At 34.6% G+C, this 23,652-nt stretch overlaps 2 protein-coding genes and 2 long non-coding RNA genes across 5 annotated transcripts in view; 1 reads left to right on the forward strand and 3 right to left on the reverse strand.

The window, feature by feature from the left end:
• The window catches only part of Scgdelta (sarcoglycan delta), a 58,088-nt gene extending 52,262 nt beyond the window's left edge, over window positions 1-5,826 (reverse strand). Inside the window, exon 1 of the mRNA XM_065363535.1 lies at window positions 5,699-5,826. The gene's annotated coding sequence lies outside the window, so the exon portion shown is untranslated. The remainder of the gene's footprint in view (window positions 1-5,698) is intronic.
• Window positions 1-23,652, forward strand: part of LOC135845072 (uncharacterized) — a 79,481-nt gene that overhangs the window by 49,060 nt on the left and 6,769 nt on the right. Inside the window, exons 3-4 of the long non-coding RNA XR_010558697.1 lie at window positions 19,600-19,763; window positions 19,849-21,733. This is a non-coding gene — a long non-coding RNA (uncharacterized LOC135845072). The remainder of the gene's footprint in view (window positions 1-19,599; window positions 19,764-19,848; window positions 21,734-23,652) is intronic.
• On the reverse strand, window positions 17,138-19,925 carry LOC135845068 (serine/arginine repetitive matrix protein 1-like). Of its 2 annotated transcripts, XM_065363533.1 has the most exons (11): window positions 19,577-19,925; window positions 19,443-19,481; window positions 19,161-19,349; window positions 18,862-19,038; window positions 18,758-18,787; window positions 18,536-18,604; window positions 18,299-18,385; window positions 18,150-18,215; window positions 17,933-18,004; window positions 17,782-17,835; window positions 17,138-17,664 (listed from the first exon to the last, which is right to left on the reverse strand). In XM_065363533.1, the coding sequence occupies exons 1-11, from the start codon at window positions 19,781-19,783 to the stop codon at window positions 17,227-17,229; spliced, it is 1,428 nt and encodes a 475-aa protein (XP_065219605.1). In that variant the 5' UTR covers window positions 19,784-19,925; the 3' UTR covers window positions 17,138-17,226. The 2 variants fall into 2 exon arrangements, with proteins under 2 accessions (XP_065219605.1, XP_065219606.1); XM_065363534.1 differs by lacking the exon at window positions 18,758-18,787 and having other exon boundaries at window positions 17,139-17,664.
• On the reverse strand, window positions 20,628-21,764 carry LOC135845070 (uncharacterized). The gene is made up of 6 exons (XR_010558695.1): window positions 21,628-21,764; window positions 21,418-21,504; window positions 21,260-21,334; window positions 21,024-21,099; window positions 20,878-20,931; window positions 20,628-20,767 (listed from the first exon to the last, which is right to left on the reverse strand). It is a non-coding gene; the product is annotated as an uncharacterized LOC135845070 (long non-coding RNA).

The following is a 23,652-nucleotide window of genomic DNA, read 5'->3' on the forward strand; positions in this document are numbered from 1 at the left end:
ACTGTACAAATTCCATTTGATGCTGCCCAAAGTGTGCGTAGCTGCATGTTAGAATAGGCCATGAAGCCTTATGGCATTTCTGATCGATTTCGATACCAGTTTTCAAAAATCGTTTCTGCAAATTTAAATACTTATCTACGTATTTTATTTTTTTTTCTGAGATCTAAAAAACTCAAAAGTCTGCTGGAAACCCCAAAATACATAGGTACCTATAACTTGAAAGAACTACCAATCGATGATGGAACTCAAAAAAAGGTATGAATCAAATTTCAGCTCACCTATGTTCATGTGTTCCTGAATTATTACGAATTTTTCATTTATATTTTGAAAAGCTTTGCTGAGGGGGATGAAGCAGGCTATGTATAAAGTTCATTCAGAGCGATCTTTCCAAAAAAAATTTATTCGTTCAATTTTTTCCTTTTTTTGTTTTGAAAATTTTCAATGTTTTAAAATAGATACCTAGGTACTAGGTAGGTACCTACATGAACACATATCATTTTACTTATCATTATCGTTCAAGTTATACATCTAACGGCATTTAAATTTAATAATCCAATTAACAAGTACATCTATAAATAAAAATAATTACCGTCATGTTTACCAGGTGAAATCAAAATAACGCATTTCCCACCCACTCCATCATTTAAATTAAAATACTCACACCAGGAAAACGACGAGAAGAATTCGCGCATTTCCCCAATAAAAGCGACCTTCTTTTCGTGCTGCTCGTCGTCGGCTCAAAAGCACAAACCGTACGAGCCAGAGTAGATACAGATAGCTAAAGCTATGCATAGCAGAGCACACCATAAGCAGTAAGCACAAGGTTAGAAAATAAGAAGAGGTAATAAGGAATCAAAGACCAAAGTCGGATTTGAAATTATTTCGCTTTCTCTCAACAACGCTCAAGAATACAGAAGAGGTAGTGTGTTTTTTTCACGTACAGTTCGCTTTTTTGGTGCTTTTGTTAGCGAACGTCGCACCTCGCGCTTCAACAAAAAGCGATGAAACTTAATTGCACGTGAAATTTGATTAGAACGTATAAGAACGTGAGCTCCCTGCTCGGTCGATTTGTATGTATAGGTAGAATAGGAGAAAAAAAAACGAGAACACAGAAGAGCGACAGAAATAAAGGGGTAAGAAGCTCATGCATGGTGAAAGTATATAAGATAGACTCGGAGTCAAAATGGCAAAGGTAAAGAGTAAAGATAGTATAGGAAATCATCTAAGATTCTTGTATACGAGCATTTTGTCTCGATGCATACCGATTCAAGTCAAGAGAAGACTACCGAGTTGCTTCCTGACCGGTTATTTTTTTACCTCTTCGAGGTTTTAAATGAATTCAATTTTCATTTCAAAACGAAAGTCAATTTTTGGATTTAGGCGAATACGCAAACCAACGGGTAAGGATTCGTTTTATCTGCGATGCGTTTACGAACAAGCAGCTTGAAATATAGCTAAGGAAACGAAATTGGCCTCGAATCTGGATTGTCCACAAAATCTCGAGTTTAGGATACGAGTACGAGTAGATTGGGATACAGGCTATCGTATTTGAGCAGAAGTCTCAAACTTGCAAGGTATAGTCAACGTTGTCACATAATTTAGTTGTTTGCTAAATGAAGTCACACTTTGAATTGATACCAGGTGTATTTTTATAGGTTTAAATTTTTTGAGAGGTAGGGGCTAATCTTATGAAGGTTTCTATTTTATAAAGTTGCCATAAAAATTAATTTCGTCTTTTTACCTATGGTATTTTTCGAAACTTTCAATTCGAATTAAACTGATTAAAATGATGGATTTTCAGATCGAATAGGTATCTCAAAAGAGGGAATTTTTAATTGCTCTAGCACTGATTATGGAATGATGGGCTTGGTAGTCCAAATTCAAAGATAAATGTTGTCCTACATAAATTTTTTTTCTTCGGAAAAATTTTGGAGGTGTGGAGAAGGCAAAAATGTCGCTGAAGACGTTCAGGTCATCTGAGAATTATAAAATTTGAGTTTGAATGAGAGTTCAGTAGGTTTGAGAACAGTCATTTCATTCAGCATCATGTTTTGGCCAAAAAAAAATTGGCAATTTTTGATGAAATGGGTAATGACTCTTTTAGGCTTTCAAAAGTTAACCCAAAATCGATCAATCAATTGAAGCTGCTGAAATTTTGGTTTTGATTTTTTTTAAAATGCTGGAGAGTAAAAATAATCAACTTCTTTTTGTCAATTTTGTGATTCTAAGAGAGTCTATATTGGGTATTAGATGAAAATTATTATTGAAAATTTCATTTTTTGCTAATTTTATCTTACTTTCAAAATGAAAAATGAGCAAACATTACCTGCAGCTTCTACATACAATTTTAAACACATTTATTGAAATCATTACGAAATTTCTATCTAGGCCACATTTTTATGAGTATTTTTACTTTATACTTTATATTCTTATGCCGACCAACTTTTTTAATATTAAAACTCTCGATTTATTTTTAGTTTATTTTCAGTTCTCGATCCAACATTCAAATTACATTCAGATGTCTCATTTTTATTAATATTTCAATGAAGAATATTCCAATCAAGATTTTCATATTTAATGGCAAATGGGAAGATACTCGTGTGATTGAAATAAAGAACGTAGCGATGAAAAATTGTCGAAGGGGCGGAGAATTGGAAATTTCCTTATCTGAATTCTATATAACCGTGCCTAAATTTTTGTACAGTTGACTACATTTTGGAGGTCGGCCTGGCCCCTTTACTCCCCTTTTCACCACGCCCTAATGGCACAGATTCAGCCTACAAGCGAAGCATTCAATCAAAAAATACTTTTTTTTTCAGAAATATTACGGTATATTTTTTTTAATGGGGAGTTTTATTTTTTTTACATTGTGCGTTGGAAATTTGGTAAAATTTTTAAAAAATGAGAAACATTGAAAATTTCCTCTCAAAACGTGTATTTTTGTTGAAAGAATTATGGAAAAACGTGTAAAAAACGGTTTAAATAATATGTAAAATCCAGAAAAAAATTTTCAGACGTAGAAATTTTGAAATAAAAAATGAAATAAAAAAGTATACAACCACACGTCAATAGCTTGTGTCAAAGAAAAATGAAAGAGTACTTACTTACGCGAATAAATTTTAAAAAAATCACCACTAAACAATATTAACGACCGAAATATGGAAAATTGATAATTAAATCCTAACTCGTCTTTGCAAAAATTGTTCATTTTTTGCTCAAATTAAAGTGTCTTAAAGATGAGGAATAAAAGAGAGAATCCAAATAAGAGAATTTGATACAAGTACTGCAGCTGGCCTACGAGTTTAGAATGTTTTGGTTACTGGTGGAACAAATTCTTAGGGAACTGGAAAAATTGTGAAATAAATTGAGTAGAAAACAGTAAATTTAAAAAAAATCAAACATATCATGAATTTTTTTGGGTAAGTTAACAAGTTACAATGAAGAATGAAATATAGCAAGGATTAAAGATGGATAAATTACCTGATAATTTTTTTTACGAAATATTCGTTCGAAGGCCTAATAAATTTATGATAAAAATTTGATTTTGTACAACAAAAGCAACATTTTTGGAGAAAAATGAGAATCTAGAGCTGTTTTGGGAAAAAAATTGGTATGAAAAAAATATAATTTATCTAAAAATTGAAAGAAAAATGGTTTTACAGTAGACTCCCGATTATCCGACCTAATCGGGGGGGGGGGGGGGGGGGTAAGGTGTGTCGGATACCAAAAAAGTCGGATAATCCGAAATGGATGTTTTAAGCGTAGAAATTAAGTGCATAAGCTTGAGAAGACAATTTTTTATTCAGAAAATCAAGTTTTGGCTCAAAGCAGGAACAAAAAATCAAAAAAATGATGAATAAACAAAAATAATGTACTTTTGTAGGTACATGAAAGACAATGAAATACTGACTCAAATTATAACTTTTTGAGATAAGTTGGATCAATTTCAAGGAAAATAACATCGTTAGAATGCAAAATGCTGCATACTGCATCATTATTTACACTACAAAATCAAAAATTAGGGGTTTTTCGGATTATCCGACCTTGGTGGGTCGGATAATGCGAAATGTAAGTCGGATAAATTCGTACCGGATAACCCGAAAGTCGGATAATTCGGAGTCGGATAATTGAGAGTCTACTGTATAAGTTTCTTTTAACATGGAAAACTATTTTCTTTTTAAAGATGTATCGGAAAAACTCTAAATGAAAAATCATAAATTTTGACAAATATTAAATTTTAGTTTGAAGGAGAAAAAATTGCTCAAATTTTTTAACAAAAATTGAAAAGCGTACTTGAGTTGAACTTATGCTCATGGCTCAGTTTTTTTTTTTTTTAATGAGTACTTAAGTTCTTTACACCTAAACTTTCATGTTTAGAATACCTATTACCCATAATTTTTAGTTATATTGTTACAAAAAATTCTGTTGTGTAAAAAATTTAACTCGAAAAATATTTATGTTCATTGGGAATTCGTGGAGATAATCAAATCAATAGAATAGAATTCGTTAAAAAAAAAAAAAACGATTTTTTTTGCTCCATTTTCACTTTTTTTCCTTCAAGGAACAGGGATTCAGCTGTTCAAATAATGGTACGTAGGCTACTTACTTTTTGAGCGTAGATTACGCGTACAAATGATTGCTAAAGTGAAAAATTTTGAAAAGGCTTCTTAAATGAATTTTTCATTTGCTGGGTTTATATTTTTTACGGAATGAAAAAGTGAAAACGCATCCCTATAAGTAATAGAAAACGTGCTACTGAAAAATTCTAACAACTCGTGTAACTTTTTTTTCTGAATTTTCTGATTTATAATTTGACCTATTTTGCTTTATCTCAAAGAAGGAATTATTTTATGATGAAAATTTATCAGGAAAATGGAAAATAAGTTAAATGAATTAAAAAATTATGAGATTTCCTCAAAACTTTTTTAATCAACAAATTATCTCAGAATTTTTTATTTTTTATATTGCATCTGCTTTTTACAAAATCATATAAATGTTCATTTACTGAATAATTTGAAACTCTCGCCTCATTTTAACGAATGAATAATGAATAGTGAAAATTCACTTGTAAAATGAACACATAAAAGAAAATTTTCAAGGTATTTTTAAGCAAAAAATTCGTGTAGGTAATTATGTCATTCTAAGCACATGAAGCATTGAAATTTTCTTATTGTTCAATAATTTTTTTACTATACTTTTATCTCATTAAAATAAAAAGAAAGGTAAGTAGGTAAACTGATGAAAAAAATTTCTTTTCATCAAAAGATCAAAATTCAAATTTGATTACTTCAGAAAAAATCATTCTCTAAAAAAATCTCAGGTACTTTTTATTGCAAAAAAAAGAGAAAGAAACGGAAACAAAAAATTAAAAATGTGAAATCGTACAAAAATTTGAGAAAAAAATTGACAAGAATTAAGTTTCATCAAGAAATTCTTATTAAAAAAATAATGTGAATTAATGCAATTTTTTCTCAATCATTGCAGAATTTTTCATTTTCAAATTTGAAACAATTTTTAAAAAATTTTCCCACGTGGTAATTTTTACGTTAACTATGGAATTCGATGATTAAAAATGTAGAAAAAATCATGGTAGGTAAGGATACTGCAAAACACGACGGTAATTGAATAAAAAATACTATTTCAAACCGATACTAATTACGAAATAATTACGTAAAAAGGGTAAAAACGCCATAAACACCTTGAGGCGAGCAGCAAGTTGTTGAAATACGTAAAATTTTACGATACGTGCGTTTGCCGGCAAACCTGATAAACGACCGACTATAATGCTTCTCACTCGTGTAGATGCTACGAAGCCGTAGAACGTACTGAGGAAACTTATCGCCTTTACCGCGGAAGTTTGGACTCGCGAAATTATTTCTAAAACGCGGGGTAATCGGCGCGGCGCGTGTCCCTTTGGCGTTTAGCGCTCTGCGGTTTTTTACTACTTCGTGTCAGTTGTGGCCCTTCCTGTTCTGATGGAGAAGAAAAGAAGTGCGAATTATTTGGGCGGGATTTCTTTTTAATTATTGTAAAATTGAAATGGTTCAACCGTTGTATACTACCTATTGATTTGAGTGATTACTCATTTTGAATTATGTGTAAAACATTCAATAAGAGTAGAAGAGACAGCTTAATTAATTACGTGTAGGTATTATTTATGCAGATGTGATTGTTTAATGTTTTGGTAGGATTATCCAGGGATATGACGTTGAGGTGATCGCTACTGATTCGAAGGATGTATAAATTCATCGAGAGAAATTTCTTAAAATAATGAGATGATTTCTTCAATTTAGTTCATCTTTGGTCCTCGTCCTTTCTTTGGTTGCCTTATCAGTCAAAATGTGGAATATTTTTCGAATTTTTTTTTTGGTAGACTTGAATGAAAAGAACCGTGATTGAATGAACTAAAATTTTTAAAAATATTGTTGGCAAAAATTGGTGGAATATCAAAAAACGCCAAAAAGTTGACAAAATGTCATGAAATTCAAATGAAATTTTACGCAAATCGCTTACATTATTGAAAAGTTCCAAAAATTAATCAAATATTTTTATTGAATGATAATTTGTCAAAAATACAGAAAGTGTGATAAAAATTTTTAGAATGATCTCCTAGTTACTGATAAGTGATAATTGATAATTGCCACAAATTGATGAAAAAAATAGCAGAGATCCAATCAGACAAAGTTTTGTGAAAATTTCTTGAAATTAATTGTTGAAGTATCATAAGCATATTTAAAATTTCCTGAAAATTAAGCAAAATATCGCCAGAGTTTTAAAATGCAAGATGTTAAAAATAATAAAAAATTTGATCAGTAGTAACTTGCCTGTCATGCGATTTCCAGAAATCTATTTGAAATATCGTAGGTCTAATTTGGAAGCCATATAAGCTCCGAAAACCAAATTTAAATTTCGTAATTTGGGGAGCCATGCAAACTCCAAAAATTGACTGGATTTTTGGAGGCCATGCAAGTTCCCAAAATCAATTTTGAATTTCATTAAGGTTTTTGACTCGTTAGCACGGCTTCTAAGGTAGTCTGTGTGTCTTGTGGGCCACGTTAAGTTACTGACCTACCTGTATAGTGTATTGTCTCACAAAACCATCCCCTAAAGGTCATTGACCCCTCTGTCTGGCGACTCAAAATCGTCTGTTCGTCTGTCTTGCCTCTTCAAGCCATTGACGGTCTGTCTGATCTCTGAAGGTCGTCTGTCTCTCTGCCTGCCTATGTGGCCTCTTCCGGTCATTGACCCGTCTGTCTGCGTGTTTGGAAGGTCGTCTGGCGCTCTGTCCAGTCCCTTAAGACCATTGACTCAATTGTCCGACCTCTCACGGTCGTCTGTCTGTCTCTCTGTCTGGCCTCTTCAGGTCATTGACCCGTCTGTCTGCGTGTTTGGAAGGTCGTCTGGTGGTCTATGTCTGACTTCTTCGGGTCATTGACCCGTCTGTCTGGTCTCTCAAGGTCGCAGATATCCGTCTGTCTCGCTTCTTCAGGTCATTAACCTGTCTTCCTAGCCCCTCAAGGTCGTCACCTGCCTGTCTGGCTTCTTAAGGTCATTGACTCGGCTGTCTGGCCTCTGAAGCAGGGATGGATAGCTGAAAGATGAAACTTTTGGCTTTGGCTTTAGCTTTTAGCTTTCAAAAATTCCAAACTTTCTCAGTTTTCAGCTTATCAATTTTTTTTAATGAGGTGAATAAAAAGGAAAATGGAAACTCACAACCACAACGAAAAAACAACACGGGAAAAGAAAACTGAAACTTGAGAAAAGTAAAATGTAAAAATCAAAAAAGAACTCAAACAAAAACTGAACCAAATGAATTTGTAAAAAAGCTGAAAGCAAGCTGAATAAATAAATTTTTTGGCCAGAGCTTTTAGCTATCAAAAATCTCAAAATTTCTCAGCTTTCAGCGTTTAGCTTTCAGTGAGCTTTCCATCCCTGCTCTGAAGGTCGTATGTCCGGCCTCTTCAGGTCATTGACCCGTCTGTCTGGCAGCTCAAGATCTTCTTTCCGCTTGTCTGGCTTCCCAAAGCTCCAAAATGCCAATTGAAATTTTTAAATTTGGAGATCGTGCAAAATCCAAAAATTAATTTGGTGTTTTATAGTTGGGAGGCCATGCCAGCTCCCAAACTTGATTCGATTTTCCACAGTTTGAGGCCATGTGAATTTCAAAAAATTTTCCAATTTAGTATTTTACTCTCTAAATTTGAAACAGTCAATTTCACTGCTTAGCAGTCATGACATTTTGCCTTTTTAAAGCAGTAGTTTTTTTTTTACTACAAAACAGTGAAAAATTACTGAATTGGTCAGTAAAAAATCATTTTGACTGACCAATTCAGTAATTTTTCACTGTTTTGCAATAAAAAAAAACTACTGCTTTAAAAAGGCAAAATGTCGTGACTGCTAAGCAGTGAAATTGACTGTTTCAAATTTAGAGAGTAGATGCCTTGTAAACTCTGAAAATTGATAAGTAATTTCATTCTTCTTCCTCGATTCGGAGCTTCTAAAATCGAATTAAAATTTTATGTAAGTCAGAAATTCATTCGAACTTTTTCTAAAAAAATATATTTTTTTAATCACGATTCGATTCGAACCGTCTCCAGGCTCGTGTCCTGCCATATTTTTGTAATTTTTAGAAATTCTTTTCAAGTAAAGAGGAACTGAACGAGCACTAAAGAGCCAAAGGGAGTTGAAAGTAAAAATTAAGTCGAAGTGTTAGTCTGTTGATCTCACTTCGCATCTCTTCTCGTACTATTATTTGCAGAATTTTGAGCTACTGATCCCCCTCCCCCACGATTTATTGGCTCTTGGAAAATTACTATAAAGACCTTGCTCTGATAGGTATAGCATTTGAAATTCAACAAAACGTCCAATTTATACATAGAAGCCTCCATATAATAAGAATCTGTGCATCGTTTTCCCATTCAATAACGCGAAACTACCAAATTTACCTGGTTAACATCGTTATTCGTGCCACGCTCGTTTACTCTTTCATCGGAATGTTAACAGGACGTCAAGACATTGAAAGAGGGAGAGAAAAACGCGAAGAAAAGGTTGTAAAATATTTTTTTACGTTCTTGAATCGAGAAAATACGATTTTTATACATTTCTACAAACATTTCGAAAAGGGCAGTGGCAGAAGAATTAACAATTTCCAGCAAAAGGGAAAGTTTTTCTGTTACCTAGTGAAGTAGGTATGTAAACATGGAAAATACCACACGGGTTTGTAGGATGTACATATAAGAGTCAGAGACTGAATCAGAAAAGAAAAACTAGGCAAGCTAACGTATACATAGTAGAAAAATATTTCGCTTTATTTGAACTACCTATACGAAGACTATATACGACGAATTCCCGAATAACATCTGGCGAAATTAAATTGGGTATTTTTGAATGAAGAGTATTTCTGCGTGTCGTGTCGTCGAGATTCGAGTAAGAAAGAGAGAGAAACAGATAGTAAAATTGTAATAAAAGTGGCGGTACATTAGTCGCGAGGAATCTACTACTAGTAAAACGCACGTTAGAAAATAAAATCCGCACGATACCTACATTACCTACCTTAGAACCTACCTACTCGTACGTAGGTAACCTCCGCACGCAGATAAAAAATAACGCGAATAATCTCGACGAGAGAATAGAGAAGCAGCGGAGGAGCTTTCAGTTTGATATTCGAGAGCAGCATGGGCAGCATCCACACCACACATTATAAGACACGACGAAGGAGGCCATGTTTATATATCACGACGACGAAAACGATATCGAGCATAGTACCCCGCAGCAGAGCATCTATATCTAAGGGTGAAAGCTCGCGAAACAGCAAGGGTTAGGAATCGGTTAACTGATATGAAAGTAATCATAATGGGCCATTAACGCTCGAATGGTATGTACAGTACGTATAGCAAAGAAAACAGACAAGTTGAAATTTTCATCGGGTCGTCGAATTTCTTTCTGCTGTATCTTCGTCTTCCTCATCACTTCTGACTGCGATTCGTTGTACGATCTTGATGCGTGGTAATTGAAGAAGAATAGAAAGGTGTTAAGAAAAGAAGAAAAGTCCATCAAGAATGTCATTTTCTTTTATACGATTTACGCCTTCGTGTCCCCCCTCCCCCCTGCTCCCTCATTCGCGGCGAATTGACGTGTGCAGACAATATCTACCGAAAGCACTCCGCACACCGATAGGCAGCTACGTAGATTATTTTCCGGGGCGCTGAGCCGCTAGGATCTGACCGAATAAGTTTTATTGAAAAGAACACCATCGTGAGTTTATATGAGCGAAAAATGACACGACGATTAAGAGATGCGATTTTTTTCTCCTCGCTGAGAGACGGCGTGGCAGGGGAAGAAAAATACGAACAGAAGCGATGAAATATCATTTCGTAGGGTTACTAGAGCTTTGGATATCGATAAGGTAAAATATTATGTAATGCAGGAAGAGAACGGAAGGGACTGAGGGAAAAAAACGACACGACGACGATGCTGAAATGACGTTAATTCTGCGAGTAATTTTTTGTATTCGATCGAGATTGAACGCACAGCGGTGTGGAGTGAATGGCGAAAACGTCTTTCGAATTTGCTCTTTCATATACGAAAACTTATTACATAGTTATTTCCTTTTTGTCAGTTATAAGATGAGTCGACGCCTTTCGACGCGACTTATACAAATATTGATCGGTAATTTTTAATTACAGTCGTGTACGAATGGTTACTGGAGATGAAGGAGGCAAAGGGTTGATAAACGGCGTCGCTGGTTTGAGATATTGGCAGAAACATCGTCTGAATTGTTTTAATCGCGGATACACCTGTACCTACCTACCTACCTACCTATACCCACGCAATTGTTTTTGGCCCAATTTTTGATCCTCCTTTTGAAAATCTTCCGTGAGAGCTCAACACACGTTTACAGTCAGCTCAAACGTAGATCTTTGCAAAAAAATCTCATCATTTTCCAAATTTAATAAACCAGCATGTATTTTCATCCTTGTAAACGAGTTCTCCCCCCTCCCTGGTCTCTTCCTACTTTACTATCAAACCCAAATTTTTCTCTTTTTTTTTACCCAACAGTGACTCGGCAGCTTATATCGTTGCACACGAAGCTCGCAACGTTAGTCAGTATTATCGGATAAAACGATCCTATTTATCTTTGGTGGTGGGCGCGAGTGTAATTTAAGAAACGTGGAAAACGAGCTCATATTATATCTCCGTTTATGAAATAGGAAAAGCGACCGTAATGCTGGTGCACTGACAATACATATGCCCTAGACACACGGCACGGTCTCCTCGCTTAAAAGTGAAATTAATTTAAACGCAGGTTCTGGCAATCCTAAAGCGTGGACATGGCGAGGGGGTTCGCGAAGACAGCATCATTTCCGGAGAACGTTTCGTCTTATATCCGTGCCGAGGCGTGCTTCGCGAATACTCAAGTATCCAGTAGATAAACAACCGGGGTACTTTACATACGAAGACAACGACTTCTTGTGATGTGTAAATTACTATACTGACTAAGTTATGATCGTATATCGCGTTCAAGGGGTAGAAAAAATACAAGTTTACCACGGTAAACGGTTGCCGGTTTATTTGCGGAGGTTTTCAGAATTGGTAGCAGTGTTTTGATTTGATAGCTTGTAGTTGAAAGTTTGTTGAGGGATGTTGAATGGGTTTCCTTGAAAATAGCCTGTTTGGGTTCTAAGATAATGAAAAAGAAAAGTAAGCTGTAGTCTGGTCCGTTGTAAAATTTTTCAAATTCAATGAGTGATTCTTTTCAACTTGACTCAAAAAAGTTTATTCACTCAATTTTTTTTTCTTGGATTTTTAAACTTGGAAGACAGTTTTTGGACAATAATATTGTTCCGCGTTTTTCTGACAATGCAGCTCGACTGAACATGGCTTCCATCAAAAAAAATTTGTTCGAGGAATTTTAAGGAATAGAAGGTTAAGTATTCTTGTTGATCGATAGATGGACACGGCCATTTTGAGATTCCTCATCAATATCAATATATGTACAAATGATTCCATCACATCTTAGTCCAAGAGCTATACCACTGCGATTGGGCCGAAATAACTGAAAGCTGGGGATGGTCTCAAAAGTTAGTATACATACCCCTATTTTGAAAGCACTTGGTCTGCCGGTCCGCAGCTGCTGCTTTAAAGCTCAGTAAAAGCTCGAAAGTTCAAAATTTTTCTGAACTTTCAACTGAGAAAACTGATGGCTAAAATTGGTGCCTAATTATAGCATTTTTCGCGCTGAATCCGAATATATCGGTCTACCGACCCATAAGTGCCGCCAAACCCCCGCCAGACTGGGTCAAAAGGGGAGCAAAGGCTATAGGTGGATAAGTATGGCGAATTTGCCCCCGAGAGCTTCAGGGTTGATATTTGCATGGAAGGTTGGTACCCTTGAGCACCTTCCGTCACGAAAGTTTCAGACCCCCAGACCCCCCCCCCGTTTTTGAGAAACCCTCCCTTTTCTAAAATTACAATAAAAATTTTTTTCTCAGCCCCATGTGAACCGATTTTTTTAATTTTTTGGTATGTTGTAAACATCCATAAGAGGCATCCCCACAAAAAATTTCAACCCCCTCCCCCCATATTTTCCCCTCAAAATGGCGTTTTTTAGTTTTGTTTGCCCGTTTAAGCAATGATCATGATTCGGCACAAAAATGCGAATAGCATTTTTAGTGTGCGTAGCACACTATTGGTTTCGCTTTGAGAAATGAAATTTCATTATACATGAATGTTCTCTTAAACTATCCAACCGGTTTTTGTACCTATTGGACACCATTTGAGAATCATTAAGGCGGAGGGAATAGATTATTTTTCATTCAATTCGGATGGGTAATTGCTGAGTAATTGCAATTTTAGTTCATTATTTTAATGCATTAAATCCTAAAAAAGGGAAAAGGGGACTTGTAGAACACCTGCCACTCATTGTACCCTGCTATACCCCCAGTCTATTCCATCTCCGCTTTTCAAATCAGCTGTCTCATTGTACCCTGTTACACCCCTCATCTGTTAGCTGTATGTTCCAAGTGGGAGTGGTTTGGTGGGGCGTTTACCCAACAAATATATTCTTTTAATGCCCTAACCCACCATGTGAGCTCGTAGTCGAATGGTTAGGGCATGTAGGTAGGAATAGGAATTGTAGGGTCCCAGGTTCGAATCCCCATCAGGTAGGTAGGTATAGGTGCGCGGATTTTTCGTTGGAAATATTGGATAGGTAGGTAAATGCTGTGGAGTGAGTACATGATGCTGGTGCAAAAAAAAAACGAATTTTGAACCCTGTAGCCCCCTCATTTTGATTTATAAAAACAAAGTTATGAAATATGATGATATCATTTTGCTAAATGAATTTTCATTTCACTTATTCAACTACTTTTTACTATACCTATAGCGCCGTAAGTACAGTAAAAATTACCTTGAGATGAGTAATTTTTACTTTTTATGATATAAAAATTACTTTAAAATGAGTAATTTTTACACAACTTGGTTAATGTAATTTTTATTATCATGCTTTAGTAAAAATTATTAAAACAAAATGATTTTTACTAATGTTATAGCAAAATTTATTAAAATGATGATTTTTACTATAAGATTACAGTAAAAATTATTATTGTAACTGAACAGTTGAAAATTGCTGATTTTCAAAACACATTTTATCATACAGTATATACTATCAATTGGAGAAGAGTAGAGGGCTCCTATGCAAATCCTTAGGGCTGAGTTTTGTATTGTTTTTATGATATTAGAAGTTTTATTAGAGATATCTATAAAACATGGACTTCCATATTCAATTTTACTACGAATTAAAGATTTATATAGGTGGAGTAATAATTTACGAGAGGGATTATATTTAGGGTTTTTGATTATACTTATGTTATGTATTTTTGTATGGGATCTGGTTATTGTGCTAAATATGTAGTCAACATTTTTTGTAAAAATTACCCATATTTTTTTCGTGTTATTTAGAGGCAATGCGAATTCTTAACATATTTTATATGATTTAATAATTTTAGAATCAAAGGCAAATTCTGAAAATTGGTTTGAAATTTTATAAATTTGAAGACAATGGAAATTCTAAAAAAAATATGAAAATTTGTCATTTAGAGACACTGAGAATTCCAAAAATTGATTAAAAGTTCTATAAGTTGTAGATAATGTGAACTTGAAAATGATATGAATAATTGAAGAGCTCTATTCCAAAGTGGGTTAAGTCATTTTTTCCTCCAAAAAATGCGTTTAAAGTTTTTGATACTGAAATTTGTTCTGTTTCCAAAGGTCGGTGCACCTTTCCTTTCTTTGGACATAGAACAATCACTTGTAGAAAAATTTACTTTGAAAAATCCATCCCACTTTGGAATAGAGCTCTTCAATTATTGTATGTAATATATATGAAGATAATGAGAATTCTGAAAAATTAGAGGCATGCACTACTTAGCTATGTAATAGCGGTTATAGCTGTAGAAAAAGCAGCTAGCTACGCACACTTTGCAGCTAAGCTTTGCTTAGCTGTCTAGTTAAATGTATTTTTGACTCCTACAAAACATATATTTTTTTCAAAAAAAAATTTTTGGTGGGCCGTGGTCAAAAATTGAAAAAACCAACAGAGGGGGTTAAAAATGGATTCTGGTGTAAATCATTGTTTTTGGTAAACAAGGTGTCGTTTCCATATGAATCGAACCCCCCGAACACGAATATGACGCCCAATCTTATGCTACCTTCATCCACACCCCTCCAGCGCCTCTGCCCCCTTCTCAATTTTTACTATATCAAAAGTTGAGCTATTTTCGCAATATTGATGTCGTTTCCAAATGAATCGAACCCCCTGAACACGAATAGACAAATATGGGGGGAGGGGGTTGAAATTTTTTGTGGGGATGCCTCTTATGGATGTTTACAACATACCAAAAAATTAAAAAAATCGGTTAACATGGGGCTGAGAAAAAAAATTTTATTGTAATTTTAGAAAAGGGGGGGTTTCTCAAAAACGGGGGGGTCTGGGGGTCTGAAACTTTCGTGACGGAAGGTGCTCAAGGGTACCAACCTTCCATGCAAATATCAACCCTGAAGCTCTCGGGGGCAAATTCGCCATACTTATCCACCTATAGCCTTTGGCAAATTTCATGTTTTTGGGCTAAATTCTCACAAAAAGCTACAAACTCAGGTTAAAATTATTTTCAAGCAGTTTAACGGAATGCTCTATGGATAAAATGATTTTTATGTCGCTACCTAACCTGTTTTGGAAAATTTGATTCAGTTCCGAACGAAAATATTTGAGATTCTGCGTCGATCTATGCTATTTCCGTCAAAATCCAAGACCACTTCTAGGGTTCTACTGAGCGGTTGAAAATTTTCAAATCGCTTATTTTTGGATGAATTCGTGTCTCGACAATTTTTTTTCAGAAGCATTAATTCAGCAAAAATATTAATAGATATCATTCCTGAAACTGGAGAAATATTTATTATTTTGAAACGCGGTGGTGCCAATTTTTTTGCCAATGCTGCCAACTTGAAAAAATTGATAAAATAATGTACATGCACATTCAGTCAAGGTAATTACAAATTAAATGATTGGTCTGAAAAGGCTCTGCATTTTACACAAATTCTGTGAAAGGACTCGCTCCGCTGACGTACAAAAAAAACAGAAAAATTGACGAACAGAGCGAAATAAATTTGATGAATCGAACACCAATATACAGTAGGTACTGGGTACTTACCTATATTGCATGTAGATAGGTATAATCTGAAAGTATAAATGCTTCAAAATTCACCGCATTAAATGCATTATCAGTATTACTTAAATCTACCGACAGTAGCTGGTACTGTTTGTGCTTTCACCCGGATGTTTATTTTATGTACGAGTATACGATGAATGAATGAGCTTTCGTAAAATTACCTATTCAACAATCGTGGAAAGTTTGTTTCAAGTTCAACAGATTTAACGTTGCAATAGATGGTATCTTATTTTACTCACACAGAAACAAAATCACATTACGAAGGTGATGATACACACGAATATTGGTGTGCTACATCACTGATGGCAATTACTTATGTAGATTGAAAACCAAAATAATACACATCGCACAACCTGGATTTGACGAAGAATCGCGTTTGAAATGGCATTGGTAGGATCATATAGATTGTTGAAAATTACGAAAAATTGGTCAAATATTGTCGAAATGAAATGAAATCGCGAAAAAAACATCATAAGAGATCATAAAAAGATAAAATCACCATAGAAATATTACTGAAAGTACCCAATCAAAATTGATAGAATTTCAGTAAAATTTTGCAAAACTTTTAAAAAATTGCTTAAACCGTAAGTAGGTACTCGTCGTACTTAAAACTTGATCATATGTAGAAAGTCTCGTAGTTCGAGTAAAATCCTGCAAAAGACGCCTAAGTCACCTCGTAATTAATCAAATACCTATTCTCAAAATCATGTGAAAATTTTTCAAAATTGAAGAAAGTCGAGTAGGTAAGGTACCAATGTTACCATGAATTTTATCAAACTGAATTTTCGAATTCAAAGTGTCAAATAACCCGCAGAAGAAGGAAAAATTCGTTAGAGAACTGCCAAGTGCAAAATATGATGGAAATTTTCAAGAGAAATGTCTGTTTCACATCTATTGGAGAGGTTTTAAGTGTGATGTAAAGCGATTTGAAAATTCTGCGACGAAGGTTGTACATAGATTAGGATAGATCGTTTTTTAATTTTTTTTGGAAAATTGGTGGATTGAAAAAAGCTGGGGTGGAACCTTAGTGGACTGTGGGAAAAATTTTGTCTCAGACTTGTACCATCGCTTTCGTATCGAGGTTCAAGATTTCGTAATTTTCGAAGGAATGAAAAAAAACTCGAAAAATGTTATGGGTTTTTGACAATATTTCTCGTTTTTTTTTGGGGAATCGGAAATAATGACTAGAAAACTTTATACCACTTTTACCTATAATTCACACGTAATACCTATTCGAGAAGAAAACATTTGCAATAAAAATTTACTCAAAAATCTGACTTTGAAGAAAATTTCGACGATTTTTAAAACATTCTCCTTGCAAAACCTTGACGTCGTGAGACATATTTCACTGATCTCAAGACGTATGCTGCAGATCTTTGTGCTCAGTACTGTGTCTTATGCGAGTCAAGGTATACACAAAAGTAATGAGCAGTTTGCACTTAAATTTTATTGTAATCGTCAAGATCCAAGGTCTCCCGTTTGTATTTCACAAATTTTGAATCTAAAATAATGAAGGGAAATTCCATCTTCTAGAAGGATAGGAAAAAGCACTTCGTAATCGGGGAGGAGAGAATGGAGGGAATTGCGGACGTGGTGGTAGTGGTGATGGCGACGGCGGCAGCGGCAGCGGTCGAAAACGATCATTTTCAACGAAGCTTCGTCTATAACCGGAATACGGATTTGTATTTCTTTCATTATTATTAGGATTGAATGTGTTTTGAAATCCTGGAGGAAAGAACGGTGGAGGTTGGGGACCTACAAGGAGAAGGATACTCCTGAGAAAGTCTTGCCCAAATCCAGGTTCAGGTGACAGATTTGTGTTGTTCTCCGTTGGAGATGGGGTCTCGAATTGGGAAATAGAGAAGGATGGGGAAAGAAGCTGCCGCATATAGGAAGGCATATCCTCATCAGAGTTTTCTTGATTTTCATTGTTTTCATTCTGTAATATTATGAATGAGAATTTGAAATACTTAATTTGAGCTAGGTATTTTTTACTTTTTGATAGGCTTGTGCTTGAAAGCATATTAACTGTCACGATTAAAAATTATTCACGTACTTTATGCTTCTCATTATATTTTTTATATTCTGCAGTAAGCTCCGGATCTTTTTGCTACATGAAAAAAACATAATTATATGTCACTGGATAATGGGTATATTATGCACATTTCATCATTTGATGTGATTTTATGAGATCATTTTCCTCTTACCAATCGCTCCGTGACTACATATTCGATGGCTGCTTTATCAGCTGTATCGAGCTCTTTTTCTTTCTTTGTCAGCTAAATATAGGAAATACAACTCAATCAAAATAGATTCCTAATATTCATTAATAAGTAAAAATAATGATTGGAAAAGTTGATATGATGGTAAAATAATGATTTTCTGACACATTGGTCAAAAGAACTAGCCTATCAAGTACTTTACCACATAATATATGATTTCTCCTATTTTGTATTTTCCTTCTAGTGACATATCACTGGTAAATTTTCGCTGAAAGTTTATAAACGTTGGTTCATCATTAAACAGTTACAGCAAGTACTGATTACCTGAATGACGTGGTCAGCAGCACTTACTATCATTTTTACATTTTGATCAGTAGTGTATAACTCTGGTTTCTCTTCTGCTAATGTTTTTGGCCCTTCCCATTGGTCTTCATCTTCCTGAAAAAAGTCACAATGTTTATTTAAATTAAATGTTGGAAAGAATGAACGAATGCGACTAAATAACAGTAAGTTAGGTATTTTTGTAACACCCTATGTTCTAGTTCTTGCCGTTTTTACTTTTCATGCATGTATGTATGTACTTCCTACCTCTTTTTTAGGTGGGTTACTAGACGATGGTACAGGAATTATTGATTCTAGTTTCTTTTCACTCTCAATCTATTTAAATGAGAAAATATATACTTAATTAATAATGACAATTTCTCTGTGAAGAAAATTTTGAAAAATTGGGATGGTTTCTTTTCAAGTTCAGCATTCTTTCTTCCTCGTTAATTTTCCCGCTCATAGGTAATCAGGCAATTACTTATTTACCTCTTTTTTTGACAACTTCTTAGAATCAGTCTAAGATGTAAGTGGAACTGGCGTTATCACTCTTGAAATGTTAGAAACCAGCATAAAAAAAACTATTTACTCACTTGAATTGGTGATGGATTCACCGAAGAAATTACTCTTGGGTTGCCTGGAGAAGGCTCTTCAGATAGAGGTTCTGATGGATTATTTTTACTAGACTGTTTACGTTCAACAGGTAGCTCCAATGGAGTATCACTCAATTCGTTTGTATTGATTGGTATTTGTACCCTTTGCACGTTTCGCTTTTGTTGAGAAATCATTTTTCGATGCATAAGCAATAGTTACATATGAACATAAATTTGAAAGGAACATTTTAAAAAGAAAGAATTTCTGTGGAAGCTACAATTTCCAGTAATGCACCTACTTCGTTCGGAATTGAATTAGATGGAGTAGGTTTCTGCTTAGTACCATTTCCACTCCTGTTGGGCAGTTGAATTCTACCTGCACCACGTTTTGGGTAAAGTGATTCATTTGTTGAAGAAGGAACAACAGATGGTCCAGCTGATGTTGGCTGTTTACTTCGTACATAATCCTGAATAGCTTTAGATCTCATCTGTTCTTAAAAATTTCTTTCTACACTTATTTGGATCCAGCATAAATGTTGTGGGTTGTGTTTGTAAATAGTTTCATATCACCAAGTCCCTACCTGTATTGCATTAATAATCTCATTTGCAAATGGAAAATCCTACAATGTAGATTAATTATCTGATATTAGAATTGTTCTGAATGATACTTTGTACCTACTTATTCATATTTATCAATAATTATCTAATTATTTACTGGTGGTTCACTTCTGAAAACAGGTGACGACGTTGGATATCTTCTTGAAGACAACTGTAATGAACGAGATGGCATCGAACCAGTCCGAAGAACAGTTCTTTGACTTGGATACTTTGCTACAAAGGCACCACATGATGAAGATGTACAAGGCGCTGTAATTGCCCCAAACATTGAACTCAAAAACAAGGTAAAGATTATTACTTTCATTGTAACTTCTGAAAACGAAAGTAAGAACTGTACGAGTGTAGTGTAAAATTTATATTCTGTCACAGTTGAGGAAGGACAGGTGTTTTACATTTCCCTTGAAACGTATTTTCCAATGGGTGGCAAATAATTACACGTTTTCATTACTGCAATACTGAAATTCACTTTGTAAATTCGCAACGAAAAATTGGAAATATATGCCTCAAGAATGTGTTACTCCAACTGCAACTGCAGCTGACAATAGGTATTTCACATCCCAACCATTAAATGACCTTGTTTCATTAAACTGCTCGCAAAATCGTTACAATTTAACTTTTCGTTAACAAGTTGAAGCATATGTAGGTAATAATTATCGTGGAAAATAATATCTACCTACCTTCAACTCCTTAATGAACCATAATATTTCAGTTGAAGTATGACGACATTCGTTAACAAGTGTTTACTCAAGAGGATGAAATTCATTTAGTCCAAAGTGATGCTATGTTTGAAAAAAAAAAACACGTGTCTTATGTGAGTCAAAGTATACGCAAAACTAATGAGCAGTTTGCACTTGAATTTTATTGAAATCGTTAAAATCCAAAGTCTTGTGTTTGTATTTTACAAATTCTGAAACTAAAATAATGAAGGGAAATCCCATCTTTTAGAACCTGGATGAGAAAAAGCACTTCGGTAGCGGGGAAGAGTGTATGGAGGAAATTTCTGACGTGGTGGTGATGGTGGTAGTGATGGCGGCGGCGGTGGCGGTCGAAAACGACCATTTTCATCAAAGCTTTGTTTAAAAACGTTTTGAAATAGTTGGAGACTCTTGAGAAAATCTGGATCATTGTTAGGTCCAGGTGACTGATTTGTGTTTTTATCTGCTGGAGATGGGGTCCCGAATTTGGACATAGAGAAGGATGAGGAAAGAAGCTGCCGCATATAGTAAGGCATATCCTCAGCAGAGTTTTCTTGATTTTTAGCTGATGGGCTTGATTTGTTGTTTTCATCCTGTAATTATGAATGAGAATTTGAAAGAATTTGAACTATATGTTACATACTCTTTGACAGGCTTGTGCTTGAAAGCATTCGAGTGTTACAATTAAAAATTATTCACGTACTTTATGCTTTTCCTTATACTTTTTATATTCTTTAGTAAGCTCATAATCTTCTTGCTACATGAAAATAAGATAATTATGTCACCAGATAATGAGTGTATGCACATTTCATCTTCTGATGTGATTTTATGAGCTCATTTTTCTCTTACCAATCCCTCCGTGACTACTTGTTTGAGGAGTGCTTTATCAGCGGTATACGTAAAGCTGTTTTTCTTTCTTTGTCAACTAAATATGGGGAAATAATAATGTAGGTACTTAATTTAATGAAAATACTTACATTATATTCATCAAGTTCACATAATGATCGACAAAGTTGATAAAATGATAAAATAATAATGATTTTTAGAAAGGCTGGTCAAAAGAACTAGTCTATTAGGCACATTACCAAATAATATATGGTTTCTCCAATTTTGTATTTTCCTTGTAGTGTCATGTAATTGATAAGATTGTTATACTTTAGCTGGAAGTTTACAAACGTTGATTCATCATTAAACTATTACTGTAAGTAGGTACTGATTCCCTTAAGTGGTCAGCAGCACTTACTATAAACCGTAAATTTTCAATAACACTATACATCTCGGGTTTCTGTTCTGCTAGTGGTTTTGGCCCTTTCGATTGGTCTTCATCTTCCTGAATGAAGTTACAATGTTTATTTAAATTGAATGTTGGAAAGGATGGATGGATACGTATGTACTTAATCATTTTTATCAATAATTAGGTAGGTATCTAATTATTTACTGGTGGTTCACTTACAGTTCTTCGACTTGGAGGCACTGCTAAAAAATGGGTACTATCACATGGTGGAGATGTACAAGGCGGAGGTGCTGTAATTGGCCCAAAAATTGAACACACAAACGAGGTAAAAATTATTACTTTCATGTTAAATTCTGAGAAAGAAAGTAAGAACTATAATAGAGTACTGTAGAATAGAATTTATATTCCACAGTTAAGAAAGGGCAGGTGTTACATTACCCTTGAAGCGTATTTTCCAATGGGTGGCCAATAATTACAATTTTTCGCTGGTGTCGTACTGATATTCATTTTGTAAATTTGCAATCGAATGTGTTACTCATACATTTGCCCTTTCTCAATAGCAACTGCAGCTGACAATAGGTATTTCACATTCCAACCATAAAGTAAATGACCTTGTTTCATTAAACTGCCAAGAAAATCGTTAAAATTCACCTTTTTTGTTAACAAGTCATAACGTACATGTGTAGGTAATTCATGCAACATTATCTTGGAAAATAATGTCTACCTTCAATTCCTTAATGAACCAAAACATGTCAGTTAAAGTCTAACGACATTCGTTAACAAGTGTTTCTGTTTATGTACTTGAGAGATTGAACTTCATTGGGGTCGAGTGATGCCATGTTTGAAAAAAAAATGCCAGTATACCTACTAAAAAAAATTTCTGACAGAGAAACCTCTTGGTCACCGATATAGCTTCTTTTTTTTTTACCAGAGCATGAGAGGCCTTTAGAGTGGTTTCCAAAAGAGATCATCTGCTTGACTTACCTAAGCAAAAAAAATTTTCAATTCTCTGTGAAATAGTTCTAAAATAAATAGTCAAATTGAAATTCATTGTCTGGATGGTGTTTAAGGTAAATTTGGCTACAGTTCAACATTTAAGTCACTGGGCCCATCAGGTCTGCACCGTATATGAAGGGGTTGTATTGCCATGTAAATTAAGCTAATTAGGTAGGTCCCTAATACTCGATTCTGTCATTATTATATCAAATAAATTCGATTAAACTTCCACCCAGACATTTTTTTGTATGTTGGAAAAAAAGGTCCTCCGGAAAAATCAAATTTTAGTAGCTTCAAAGTACCCCAATTTTGACATAAATATATCGTTTTGTAACTGAGAGCATACTTTATTCAGTGGTGTATTCAGATTTAAAATTGACCCAATAGAAAATATTTCACAGTAATTTTCGCTTAAGTGGTTCCACTTGCTGGAACTTCCCTTACACATTATTTTATGTAAAACATTTTGTAAATATGTAACATGACCTTCAAAGTCAACAAATCACAGAGAGTAAGGAATTATTCTTCTATGATTATGTAATCTTATGGAAGAGAATGAAGGAAAAAATGGTAAAGGTGTATCTGGAGGTAGAACACGAGTAGTTCCACCAAAGATATGACCAATTAGATTTCTACGGCGTTCTTCATCAGCAATCCTCAAAAAGTTTTCAATTATTGGGTGGAGCGGCCTGAAGAGTTCTTCATCTTCATTTATGTCAGGATACATATTTCTGGAAGAATCTCGTTCATTATCTGGTGCCAGATTTGCATTGTTATCAGTTTGGGTTGAAGTCTCAAAATGTAAATGAGAGAAGGATGGAGAGAGGAGCTGACGCATATGAAAAGTCATATCTTCATCAGAGTCTTGTTCATTTCTGGAGGATGGAGTCGGAGTTGTCTCGTTTCCATTCTGTAATCGTTAATTTTTGATCAAGACCTGTGTTTGTGGGGTACCATACCACACCATTGTGGTTGAAAATGAGATACCTACGTTATATTTTTCATTGTACCTATTTTTTGTACCTTTCCATAAGTTCTGGATCTTTTTTCTATTAAAATAAGATCAATGACTAGGTACATACAATATTGTTTGTTATTAAGTAATCAGTTGACGCCGGATAAGTACTTTGTATGTATAATATTTTATTTTCCACTTACCATTCGCTTGTTGATTACATATTTGATGGCTGCTTTATCAGCATCATCAAGCTCTTCTTTTTTTTCTGTTAACTATTGAGAGAAAAAAAA

This window comes from Planococcus citri, chromosome 4, assembly GCF_950023065.1.
Source record: "Planococcus citri chromosome 4, ihPlaCitr1.1, whole genome shotgun sequence".
Lineage (NCBI taxonomy): Eukaryota > Metazoa > Arthropoda > Insecta > Hemiptera > Pseudococcidae > Planococcus > Planococcus citri.